Genomic DNA, 13332 nt, shown 5'->3' with positions numbered 1-13332 from the left:
TAATTATATTACATGTAATCATATTGCTGAGGGTTCAGTTAATGGTTTTCTATCCTGGCTACACATTACAGTCAACTTGGAAGTTTTAAAAAAATAAAAGATCTGGGCCACACCCCAGACAAAGATCAATGTCTCTTAGGGAGGGACCCATGAGTTAGTATTTTTAAAACCTCCTCATGAAATTCAGTGCATGGCCATAGGATGCTTTAGGATGCTGTTTTAAGACAACCTAACAGTCAAAAGAAGACTAAAGCTTATGCTATTTTCGTAATGATGTGTGACTCTCGGGGTGGAGGGCTGGGGATAGAATGTGATGCCCTTCTGTTCCAAAAATTTGTAAAATATGTTTCTCTAACGATAAACAACTGTCTGAGACTCACTGCTTCGTGATTATGCAAACTTCATCACTGATTTATAAAGTCATTAAAAAGATATACAGAAATTGAGCAAAGAGGCCAGTAGTTCTCCACCTTTCGCTGTACAACCCTAGAGAACTTTAAAAAATGACTGATGCTAATTAATCACAATTTATGAGGATGGGGCCCAAGGCACATCTACATTTTATAACAACTTTATTGAGACATAATTCACATACCATAAAATTTGCCCCTTTGGAGTATACAATACAGTAGTTCTTAGTGTATTTGTAGAATGTGCAAACATCACCATTATCTAATTTTAGAATATTTTTATCATCCCAAAAAGAAACCCCATATTTATTGGCAGTCATTCCTTATCCACCACTTCCCCCAACCCCTGGCAAGAACTAATCTACTTTATGTTTCTGTAGATTTGCCTATTTAGCAAAATTCTTATAAATGGAATCATACAAAATGTGGCCTTTTGTGGCTGGATTTTTTTCATTTATTATAATTGTTTCAGGGTTCATACATGATGTAGCATGTATCACTGTTTCATTCCTATTTATTGCCAAATAATATTCCATTGTATAAATGTACTATATTTTGTTTATCAATTCATCAGTTAATGGACATTTGTGTTGTTTCCAATTTTTGGCTATTATGAATTATGCTACTATAAACAGACATGTACAAGTTTTTTGGGGGGGAAACTGTCAAACTGTTTTCCAAAGTGGCTGTACCATTTCACAGTTTACCAAAAAGTATGAGGGCTTTGATTGCTTAACATTCTTTTCCTTTTTTTTTTTTTTTTCCAGACAGAGTTTCACTATGTTGCCCAGGCTAGAGTGCTATAGCGTCAGCCTAGCTCACAGCAACCTCAGACTCCTGGGCTCAAGCAATCCTACTGCCTCAGCCTCCCAAGTAGCTGGGACAACAGGCTACGCCACCATACCCTGCTAATTTTTTCTATATATTTTTAGTTGTCCGATTAATTTCTTTCTATTTTTTAGTAGAGATGGGGTCTCGTTCTTGCTCAGGCTGGTCTCAAACTCCTAACCTTGAGCGATCCTCCCGCCTCGGCCTCCCAGAGTGCTGGGATTACAGGCGTGAGCCACCATGCCCGGCCTGCTTAACATTCTTGCCAACACTTGTTATTGTTTGTTTTTGTCTTAATTTTAGCCATTCCTATGGGTATAAAGTAGTATCTCATTGTGATTTTGATTTACATTTCCCTAATGACAAATGATATGGAGCATCTTTTCATAGGCTTATTGGCCATTTGTATACCTTCTTTGTAAAGTGTCCATTCAAATCTTTTGCCCATTTTTAATTGGGTAATATGTCTTTTAATTGTTGAATTATAAGAATTATTTACATATTCATACATCTCAAACTATCTTCTAATTTCTCCTGTGGGATTTATTATTTGACCTATTGATTATTTAGGAGTGAGTTGTTAATTTCCATATATTTATAAATTTCCCAAATTGCCTTCAGTTTTTGATATTTAATTTCATGTCACTATGGTTATAGAACATACATTTTATGATTTAATCCTTTTAAGTTTATTGAGGCTTGTTTTATTGCTTACATTTTGCTAGAGAATGTTTCAGGTGTCTCTTAGGTCTAGGTGATTTATAATGTTGTTCAAGTCTTCTATTTCTTTGCTGACTTTTGTCTAGTCATTCCAGCCAGTATTAAAAGTCAGGTAGTAAAGTATCCAGTGATTATTATTGCATTATTTATTTCTCCCTCTAATTCTATCAGTTCTAGCTTCATATGTTTTAGGGGTCTTTTGTTAGGCGCAGATATTTTTATAATTGTTCCATCTTCCTGATAGATTGACTAGTTTAATATTATAACATATCCTTCTTTGCTTCTAGTAAAAAATTTTTCTCTTAAAGTATACTTTGATATTAACATAACTACTCCAGCTCTCTTTTGGCTCCTGTCCACATGGCATATCTTTTTTCAACCTTTTTCTTTTTATCTTATTTTTGTCTTTGAAACTAAATCATATCTCTTAACAGAACCTATAGTTGAATCATATTTGTTTGTTTCTTATCCATTCTGCTAATTATGCCTTTGATTGGAGCATTTAGTCCGTTTACATTTATTGCAATTGTGGATATGGTAGGATTTATGTCTGCCATTTTAAAATATGAAATATGCCATATGAAAAACATAGTTTTCTTTATATCTTTATAGTATAATAGTTATGTTTTATGTAACATTCATAATGTTATATTAAAATAGAAAAGATTTATAATAGCTAATTTAAAATATTTGCCTAGTAAGTCCAACATCTAAGTTTCCTCAGGGACAGCTTCTATTGAATGCTTTTATTTCAGTATATGAGTAATATTTTCTTGGTTTCTTGCTTGTCTTGAAACTTTTTATTGAAAAATGGACAATTTAAATTATATAGTATAGCAACTCTGCAAATCAGATGTCCCCTTTCTCCTCAGGGTTCTTTGGTTGCTGGTTGTTGTTGTTTTGCTATTTGTTTTATGATTTTCCTCAACTAATATGGTAAAATCGGTATGCTTTGTTGAGTGTGATCACTGAAATCTCTACTCAGATTAATGGTCAGGTAAAGATTAGACAGAGATTTTCTCAAGTGCCTTGAACTAATAAGTCTTCTAGCCTTTGCTGAGGGACACTTTGGATGTGTTGAGACGCACTTTTGATTTTCCGGTAGTTTAAAAACTCTGTTTCAGCCTTTATTTTCTTACTTTCTGCTTGTGTAGGATCTCAAGATCAGCCAGAAGTGAGATATTAGGACCTTCTCAGGTGTTTGCTGCTCACCCTGCCCATGCATGCAGCCATCTAGATACCTAGGAATACGTCAGAGGTTTACAAGTCACTTAGAGAAATCTTGTTCCCCAGATTTTCCTTTTAGGTGTTTTTCTCCTTTTTTTTTTTTTTTTTTGTTGTTGTTGTTGTTTTTTGTTTTTTTGGTCAATCTTCTGCTTGCCCCAGCTGATATAAACACCCCTAACAGTTGCAATGTTAAACAACTTTTGTTGCTAATTTTTCTGGCAGATGCCCTGGGGATAGAGCTGTTTGTACCAAGTAAGCTTTGAGTCAAGTTAAATAAAAACAAGTCCAATGAATGGGGATTTTTCCAAGGAACTGCTAGATAGGTCAAGTTGTGACAGTTCTCTGGTGATGAGGTTTTTAGGGCACACCAAACCTGTTCTGCTGCTGCAGTAGCTCTTAGGCTGCTGGTTCTCACAGATACCATGCTTGTGAGGCTGTTAATTTTCAAGGTTACCAAGGAGCAAGACAGAGAGGGAGGTAAATAGGGCAAGTTAAAATGCTAGAAAAACTACCCATCTTACCAAAATTCTGCCTTTTATTTTATACCTTTAAAAAAATGCTCCTTGGATTGTTCCAAGCTTTTGGTTAATTTCAAAAGTTCTGAAAAACTTTATTTTGACTATATTTGCCAGTGTTCTCATTATTTTTATGGAAGAAGATTTCAGGGATCTTTACTCCACTATTCCATAAGTGTTTCTGCCACTGTATCTATATATTTTTTAAAGATCTCCACATGCATCTAGTATGAAGACATGATTAAAAATAACTAAGTCCTTTACCCTCTTCATAGGCCCTCTAAAATCCCAAGTAGCCACATAAATTTCAGTATGAGACTCAAAGGCTCACAGTTCATTAGTGCTTTAGAAAAATGACGCATACATTTTCGTATTAAGCTGTTAAATTCCTTTCCTACCTTCCTTGCGTGCTAAACCTAAAGGCTTTCATTTATTCCCATATGGAATTATATTTCCTATTAATGTATTCTTAATTATATTTATTGATGAAGATGAGAACATTAATGTGTTGTTCTTACCCTAAATATATGCATGTGTATTTTCTGCTACCCCATGTTAGTGCTTACGATCTTTCACACACTCCCATGCACACAACCAATTGCATCTATGAAAAATGTCTTAGTCTCCACTTAGAATTTATCTTCACTCATTTAATAATGTGAGCTGATCTACCTCTCCCAGATTGTCAGGGCTTCTCTTTCTCTACAAAATAAACAGAATGACAATACTTAGACGGTGGGTTGGTTTCGTTGTTTATTTTAACATGGAGAGGCACCTTTTTAAAAAAAGTTCTGGCATATTCTTATTGTTGCTAGGATTTTACTGTCAAATAGGTAGGCCTGGAACAGAGAAATGTGTGGCATTAGAATTACATTACTAAGAAAAGCACCCTGATTTTGTCTCCCCTTCAGACGAAGAACACACCACCGAACACACACCAAACCACCATGTGCCTCAGCCCCCACAAGCAGTGTTCCCAGCATGCATCTGTGCAGCGGTACTTCCCATTGTCCATCTGATGGAGGATGGTGAGGTGCGGGAAGACGGAGTAGCAGGTACAGTTTTGACCACACTGTCAGTGACATTCTTAAGCTGTTCATTTGATAGAGGACAGCAGGTTGCTTTTGAACACATTGCCTACCAAACACGTGTTGATATATTTTATGCACATATTATAGTTACAGGTTTGTAAGATAATGTACTAACACTATCACTTTCTCCACCTACTACCTTTCTGACCAAAATAATGCATTTAAAATAGATATTTGGGTCCAGGAGAATTTCTCATGACCATGGAACAGAACAACACTTATTAAGCCACATAGAAATCAAACAGTGACTTTGGGCACCAAAAAAATCTTAGCTATTAGCTTGCTGCCACTAATGCTATATTTTCCATTTAATTACCTTTCCAGAGATCCTACCTGCCTGAAGAGAATAATTGCAAAATGAAATTATAAACTAGGTGTAAAGATGAGTTACATGTGTGGCCGAGAAAAGCTTAATATTCTTAATGTTACATAAAAAAGCTCTTATAACTCAATAATGGCTTTTTAAAACCTCAATAGAAAAATGGGCAAAGGATATTAAACAACACTGTTGTTTAAAGCAACAATAAAATCTTACAGTTCAGCTACAAAATAGAAACACTATTCTGCTCTCCACTTCTGTGAGACCAACTTATTTAATTTCTACCGATGAGTGAAAACATGCAGTATTTATCTTTCTGTGCCTGGCTTATTTCATGTGTAAAGATATTTTTGCAACCAATTTCAACCTAAGGAAAACCCACACCTATTTTAACTATTTACAGAAACACATGAAAGCTAAAGCTCTGTGTGTGTGTGTGTGTGTGTGTGTGTACTTCTTATTAATACTGTTTATATAGCTCTTAGTTTTATTTGAATAACTTCTGAAGCAAAAATTGATAGGATTTATTCAAAATGTAGGCTGAATAATAAATTCATGCTAAATTCTATATTCCTAATTTGTAGAATTAATGGAATTTGGAAAGACTGCTCAGACTGAAGATCATCCAATGTTTGCCACCACTACTTTTAACCTACCTGCTTTCCTAGCCTTGCCACTTCTAGGCAATTAGCCTGACCACCTTTCCTAAAGAAGTAGCACTACATTTCTCATTAGGATTAATTATTTGTTCCTAAGACTTCCTCATTAGAAGTAAGAACCTAATTATTACTGGCTCAACTACTTTATCTCGCTGAAAGAGACACTGTTTAAAGCATTTGTGTGGACAGTAAAAAATCATCTCTAATTCATACACATTCTAAACTAAAACATGTTTTCAAAAACCAAATTTCTTTAGGAATTTCTCCATAAAATAAGCAATAAAATATGACTTTAATGTAATACATACTTACCACTGCTAATATTAGAGTAATTTCTACAACAAAGACAACCACATATATCCACAAAAGTACTCTTTGCAAAAGCATGCTAAGACCTGAAGACAATCCTAGATTTTTTGTTACTTTTTCTTTACATGTGAAAATGTTCAGAGATAACAACAAAGAGAACAAATATCCACCTTTCAATAGAAAAAGAGTTCACAGAACCTGTTTAAGGCAAAGAGACGAAAGCTTAGCACATTGTTGAATCTTTTATCTCATAGCTTTATTTTCATTTAAGACAACTGTTCAATTTTCTTTCTCTTCTAAAGTGAGTGCTGTGGCCCAACAAGTCTTATGGAATTGTCTAATTGAAGATCCATCAACAGTTCTTCGACATTTCCTGGAAAAACTGACTATCAGCAATAGACAAGTAAATTCCTCTTCCTTTTTAGTGTAGCTATGTAGCTACAAGTGTGAATGCTGTTAAAAGGAGGAAAAAAGTCTATAGTGCTGTGCATGCAACATCAATGTCCCCTCACTCTGTGGTCCCCAACCCCTGGGCCATGGACAAGTACCAGTCCGTGGCCTGCTGGGAACTGGGCCACAGAGCAGAAGGTGAGCGGTGAGTGAGCAAGGGAAGCTTCAACTGAATTTACAGCTGCTCCCCATCACTCGCATCACCTCCTGAGCTCCACCTCAGCCCCCAACCCCCATCCGTGGAAAAATTGTCTTCCGTGAAACTGGTCCCTGGTACTAAAAAGGTTGGGGACCGCTGCCTTAACACATAGCCAATAAGTACTTTTTAATGATGAGCAATATTAAACTTTGCTGTTTTCTTTTGAATTTCTCCATTAACTGATGTTTGTGTAATGTCTATGGCACACTGCTAGTAATGATCCTAAGATACTGCAAGATTCTCAATCTTTTATTTATTTATTTATTTTCTTTACATTTATGGGTTGGAGATTCTCCGTCTTTTAAACAAAGATTAAATTCAGTCTCATGTCCTTACTATTGAATATGTTTATTGAATATTCTCATTGCTTGGCAGTCTGTGATGTAGATAGGATTATAGATTATGTTAAAATTCTTTATTAAAACTCAAAAATCTAATTTGCCAGATCATCCTGTAAGAAGACTATGCCAAATAAAAGTATTTTTCTGGCAAAATACACTGATGATCTAAAATTATTTGTTAAAAAATAAAACTGAAACAAAAAAAAATTTTTTTTTAAATTAAAAGAAATAATGAAAGAAATGATTTATTCATATCTGTGTTATAGTCATATTTACTGGAAGGTTACATTTAGTTTCTGAAAGGCAAGGTAAGGTTAATTACAGACATCTCAATTTGTCTTGTTATGATCTCTCTTTATCTCTGACTTGAAACCTAGGAAGCAGAATTATGAAGTTCAAAAAACCTGGTTTATTTAATGGTTTTCAACATAGGTCCTCACATTCCCATCACACCTGGCTGCCATGGCAGATAGATTTAACTACATAGATAGCTTTCCTGTGATTTGCCTATGACCTATACGCATGTTGTTAATTAGAAAAAAACAAAAAAAAAAGATAGTTTTCTGGCTACTGCTCAGTGATTTTTTTCTACATGTTAAGCTCCTAGGAGAAAAGTATTTCAGACAAGTTTAAACATAATTTGACAAGTATCACATGGACTATATTAGAATGTTGAACACAATTAAAATCAACATGTTGCAAAAGTAAGAAAAATAGACCCCCCACCCAGCTTTTCAAGAATTTTATTTCCTACAACATGGCAACTGAATGAAACATCAAAATTCTGCTCGTCTTTCAGGATGAGTTAATGTACATGCTTCGCAAACTTCTCTTGAATATCGGAGACTTTCCGGCTCAGACTTCTCATATCCTATTCAACTACTTGGTGAGTTTCAGCAGAGAGTATGTTATAAATGTTCATTTCCAAGAAGAAAGCAGTAACATGAGAAAAAGTTCTTTGGGGATTTTTTTTTTCAATAAGTTTCCGTTAATTATGTGATTAAAGGTGAATCATAGTCAAATTCAGCACTTTTAGTATAGGGAAGTCCCTGTCTCTGCCACAATCTTTGGCTTCTGGAAGGCACTCGATAAATAACAGTTTCCCCTCCATCTTCCTTTAGCAACGTACACCTTCCTTATGTTGGTTCTTAATTTTGGTTTTCTGTAGAGAAAACTTGTGTCATTTTTAGACATTATTTCACTTTTTCTAACTCAATGTTTAAACACACACACACACACACACACACACACACACACACACAGAGGTAAGTGTTGCCCTAAATGGGAAGTATTTGTGAGTGTATTTTTCCACAGCTACTATTCTTGAAACCACCCTGACAGCTTCTCCCTGAACCTTCCAAGATTTACCAGTTTCTTCACATTCTCTTCCTTACACCGCAAATGAATATGCAGTTTGGGAACTGGGGCCTGATGACCACTCTTTGAAATTGCCCTTTAATCCAGGCAGACAAATAGCTAAATTAAATGTCTGTGTTGGGAAAACTCCTTCTCTCTCCTTTACTACTGTCAGGGAAGTAGTTATCCATATGCATTATGTATCCCTAGCAGGGTGATAAATTTAACTCACACCGCAACTCCCATGTGCAGAGAAAAGTTGCAATTCCTTCTTCTTGTCTATGACTAATTTGGTCATCTTCCTCCCGAGTCCCTGCATGCTGGTTGGCAAGGGGAAAATATATAAATGTGTCCAGTCCAGATTTAAGCTGAGACTGATATAAAAATATAAACAGCACTTTTAGGTAGTGTTCAGTCTCTCTTGGATAAAAATGTTTAGTCTCGAGGAATTCTCCTCCCTTCCTACTGCTTTTGTCTCTAGAGCTTTGTGGAATGGGGAGAAAAAAACAAATTTGTTCTATGTCTCATCCCTTGCATTTTCTCCAGCTTCCCAATTTGTGAGAAAATGTTGTTAGTCTAGCTGGTTGCTGGCTGGCCTGGCTGGCAAGAGCCAAAGCCCACGGCTGCTGAAACTCAAGGCCTGTCTGCTCCTGGCAATGTCTGCTGGGAGACTCAGCCTCACCTCAGCGTCTGCTGGTGCTTTAGACCCCCCTGAGTTCTGGCCATGAGCTCCAGGTGTCTGTAGCGTAGGAAGTCCCCTGTCTAGAGCCTCCCCCTCAGTGACACAAGCCTATGGCAATTCCATCTGGAAAGTTCTCCAGCCAAGCGTTCCACTTCTGAATCCTGTCTACACCACCCAAAAACCAAAGGTGGATTAGCAAAACCAAATGTCAGGGCCTCCCTCAGTTTAACTCATTGACTAACACACTAGAAAAAAATTTTTTCCTTGGGGCTACAGTGTTTTATGATGCAAATAGAATAAGAACTTCAAAAACAAAATGATCCTTTCTAATTTAATGAAAAATTTGTTATTTTTTATTGTTTTCTGTGCATGAGTTATATGCAACTTCAAAAAAATAGTTCTCGAGGCTCCCAAGGTGAATAGACATGTGAATAACGTATGCTTCACGTGGCCCCAGGCTCAAAATTAGTGTGAGTTAAATACAACTCACATGGCAGTTAATGAGTTAAGTAAACTTGGATGCCCTGCCAAGTTTACATTGCATCTGGGTTCGTATGGAAATACTCTAAGGTGAGCTCCCATCAGAGTCCCGAACAGGAACAGGAGGTGAGACCCCCTTAGGTGTTACCCTTGTCTGCCCGTGTACCTGCCTGTTCCCCAGGTCACTGCATAAGGCAAATGTTAACCGTACCATTGTTCTCCTCCATCCTTTAGCCCTGCAACAGAAAAGATGTTTTAAAGGGGGTTGCTGCCCAGATAGTTTTAAAAGGATAAATCTCAAAATACTTAACTTACAAACATGCACTAACACTAGTTGAGCAGGCTGCCATCTCTAGCACCGTTTTTCTACTGCACGTGAGGAAAACCCACCCCACCATCCCAGAGAGATGACCAGGCTGCACTGACGGGCATGGGGGACAGAGAAAGAATCTGAACTTTTGTGTTAGTTTTAAGGAATCCTCCTTTCTGATTGATCAAGGCACTTTAAACCCATAGGACTTCCCACCAGTTCCAATGCTTTATACATTTCTGTTAGGAGTAAGGCTTGGCCATTAGGGTGTTCAGTGTTTAGAATCACCAAAGCAGATTGGACAATAACACTGATTCTTTCAATATAACTGGGAAGTTTCCCAGGACTACCAAATTTTTAAAGAAACAATGGCTAAAATCCACCGGGGTCGGGGGAGAGGACCTTTACATTATTTCTTTCTGAAAGTATTGTGCGTTACTGAATAAGGTAGTTAAAACTTATTTTGTCAAACATTCCAGTTACAGTCAGTTCTCATCTTGTTCCGACATATGGAATGTTTAATGTATTCTGCCTCCTATTGACAAAAAATAAACTTATGATGAGACATTTGAAATGTCATCCTTAAAATGCGCAAAAGGGCACACAGGTTTTCTAAATTATGTTTCTTCTAAAACGCAAACAAAAATTTTGAAGTTCACCAACCTAGCCAAGCACTCTTAGGTTCAAGACTATTAGACAGAATCCAAGCTGCAAATAGCATTTGGGTGAACTTCATGTACAGATTAATTCTGTATGTCCTGAGTACCTGAGCTTTCAAGTGACATGATGCCTGAAAAAAAAAAAAAAAAAAAAGATCTTTCTTTTTAAGAATTAGCCATTTTAGTGATACTTGAAAAGGTAGAGGAGCCTGTGTGGTCCGTTTTCCAGTTGCGCCATCTCCTGGTGACTGCCACGAAGCGTGTTAGGGAAGCATTTGAACAGAGAATAAGGCACAGAACATTTAATTTTAAAAAAGAAAAGCCAAGGAAATGAGAATGTGAGCCCAGGATTATTGTGGCTTTGTGAACTCTTCTTATCCTGACTTTTAGGTGGGACTAATCATGTACTTTGTGCGGACCCCCTGCGAATGGGGGATGGATGCCATTTCAGCCACTCTGACATTCTTGTGGGAGGTGGTGGGCTACGTGGAAGGCCTCTTCTTCAAGGATCTCAAGCAGACGATGAAGAAGGAGCAATGCGAGGTAAAGCTCCTGGTGACCGCGTCAATGCCAGGTAATCCACTACTGCTTTGGGCTGACATAAAAATGGTTTTAATGTTATAAATAGCCCTTTGAAAGACCAAGAGGCTCCTTCATTCATGAGACAATTTTCAGAGTTCTAACCTCTAGTACTGAGTGCTTCAAAGAGTTTTTGTTTCATACAATCAGAAGAAAGACAATAGACCCTTTAAAAAGTCAGCAGTTGCCAGATGAAAAGGGAGACATCAGAACAGAGATCCGTGTGAATCGGTCCTTGATGGGATGCCAAGGCTGAAGATTTATTTAAGTCTATCGCAGAGGGCCAGCTGAACAGAAAGCCTTTTTGAGTGAATTTTTGGCACTGCAAAGAGAATAATATTGTTTGCATGGCATGGACCCAGTCCTTTGTAAACTCAATGAGAGACAGCTTTATGAAAAATTGGAGAAGGGAAAGGCAGGAAGAAGGAGAATTACAAAAGAACGTGAAGTGTGATGTAAACTCTAGATATAGTTCCTTTTCACTTCAGAGAGCCTGTTTTGCCTTAAGACAAAGATTTTGACAAGCCTTTATCCTTGTGCAGTGACTAAGAAAATATGAGATGGTACGTGTAATGAAATAAGGAGAAAGAGAAAATGACATAGAGATGAGAACACAGGCTCTGGCAGTAAAGAAGCCTGAGCTAAAATCATAGCACTGCCATTTATTAGCCCTATGCCTAGCATTAGCCGTGAAAAGTACATCATTTTTCACAGCTTTCTTTCCGCAAGTGTAGGAGAGGGATATAATTCATACTTCACAGTCGTGAGGAATAAATGAGTTCAGGTATATAAAACACTTGCTGCCATACCTGCCTGATGGTAAGCATTCGATAAATGATAGTTTTATATATTTTTATGTTCTGTAGATTATCCCAAAAAATGATCAGTTTTTATTACAGCAAAGAAACCCGTATTGTCACTCATATACTTAAAGACAACTCATTAAAAATCAAGGTTTATCACGATATTCACAAAGATTTGTAATTAGTGAATGAAAACTGTCTCAACCAGCCAAGGAGAATACAGAAAATGTAAATTTAAATTACATTTCAGGTACTTGTTTTGGTTTTGCTAATTATCTCTGTTTATATTTTCTTGACCATTATTGCTTGGTCATCTCGTTTAAAATATAGGAATGTATTACTTATTGCAATGCTTGAGGTTTAAATTCTGACTCTTCCACTAAATAAATACGTGTTTTTTAATACATTATTCAATTACTCTGTTTCCTTATTTGTAAGATGAAAACAATAATACTCCTATCATGGGGTTGCTGTGAGATTTAAATACAATTATGCATGTAAAAAGCAGGTAAAAGTATTGGGAAGTCCATAACTGGTACCTATCATTATTTGATAAGTGAACACCTGTAAAATATATATTTAACTATAAATAAAGGAGTGCAATTGGTATAATACACATCTCACACTGAGCACTTAATAACAGTAAAAACAGCTCATTCAAAATGTTGTATGCTTTAAAGACAAACTTTCCTGTAGTAGAAGTCAGTTTATTATGATTTTTACCTTCTGTAGGTACTAAAACCTTGGTAGTTCATGGACAGAATGAGTGTGATATCCCAACTCAGTTGCCAGTCCATGAAGACACTCAATTTGAAGCCCTGCTGAAGGTAGGAATGACTTTTGACAGAAATGATTTTTTATGCACAATGCCTAAATTGAAACATGCCATTTAGAATAAAATGGCATTTTTCTGTCTCCAAATGGATGTATGCATTTCTTTACTCTTCTAGAATCTGCTCCACTCTTATGTACTTATGCTATTTCCTTGCATAATTTTCTTCACTTTCACTGACATTTTAGCCCTACATTGAAGTAGGCAAAATCAGGCAGGTTCTGTCTCAGCTATAGCAGCAGCTTGGCCCTCTGGTGTTATTGCTAACTCCCCTTGGAATGCTGCGAATTCCTGCTCAGGAGGAATTCCTGGCATCACTTGTGGTTCTGGAGGTGCCCTGGGTGTGCTCACCGACAGTGCTGGGGCAAACGCTAGCTGTCAGCTGACAATCCATGCCAGAGACCCCTACTGTGGCATTTAGTTGATGATGTAGTCTTGACTTGCCAATGGCAGAAATAATTTGAGAAGCAGAACTATATTCCTTAGGATAGATCAGGTGAGTCAAAAAAAACATTTTCTAATGGTTATGGTAATGATTCCCCTCAAAGGAAATGTAATCCATA

The 13332-nt window shown here is 36.8% G+C and overlaps 1 protein-coding gene across 2 annotated transcripts in view; it reads left to right on the top strand.

Annotated features, from left to right (window-relative positions):
* UNC80 (unc-80 homolog, NALCN channel complex subunit) overlaps positions 1–13332 on the top strand; it is a 188401-nt gene that overhangs the window by 122257 nt on the left and 52812 nt on the right. For both annotated transcript variants that reach the window (XM_045559184.1, XM_045559183.1), the window contains 5 exons: positions 4612–4755; positions 6381–6481; positions 7868–7954; positions 10946–11129; positions 12670–12764. In XM_045559184.1, the coding sequence (XP_045415140.1) occupies positions 4612–4755; positions 6381–6481; positions 7868–7954; positions 10946–11129; positions 12670–12764 (611 nt within the window). The remainder of the gene's footprint in view (positions 1–4611; positions 4756–6380; positions 6482–7867; positions 7955–10945; positions 11130–12669; positions 12765–13332) is intronic.

The sequence above is a fragment of the Lemur catta genome, chromosome 8 (genome assembly GCF_020740605.2).
Source record: "Lemur catta isolate mLemCat1 chromosome 8, mLemCat1.pri, whole genome shotgun sequence".
Lineage (NCBI taxonomy): Eukaryota > Metazoa > Chordata > Mammalia > Primates > Lemuridae > Lemur > Lemur catta.
This window is presented reverse-complemented; position numbering and strand designations above follow the sequence as displayed.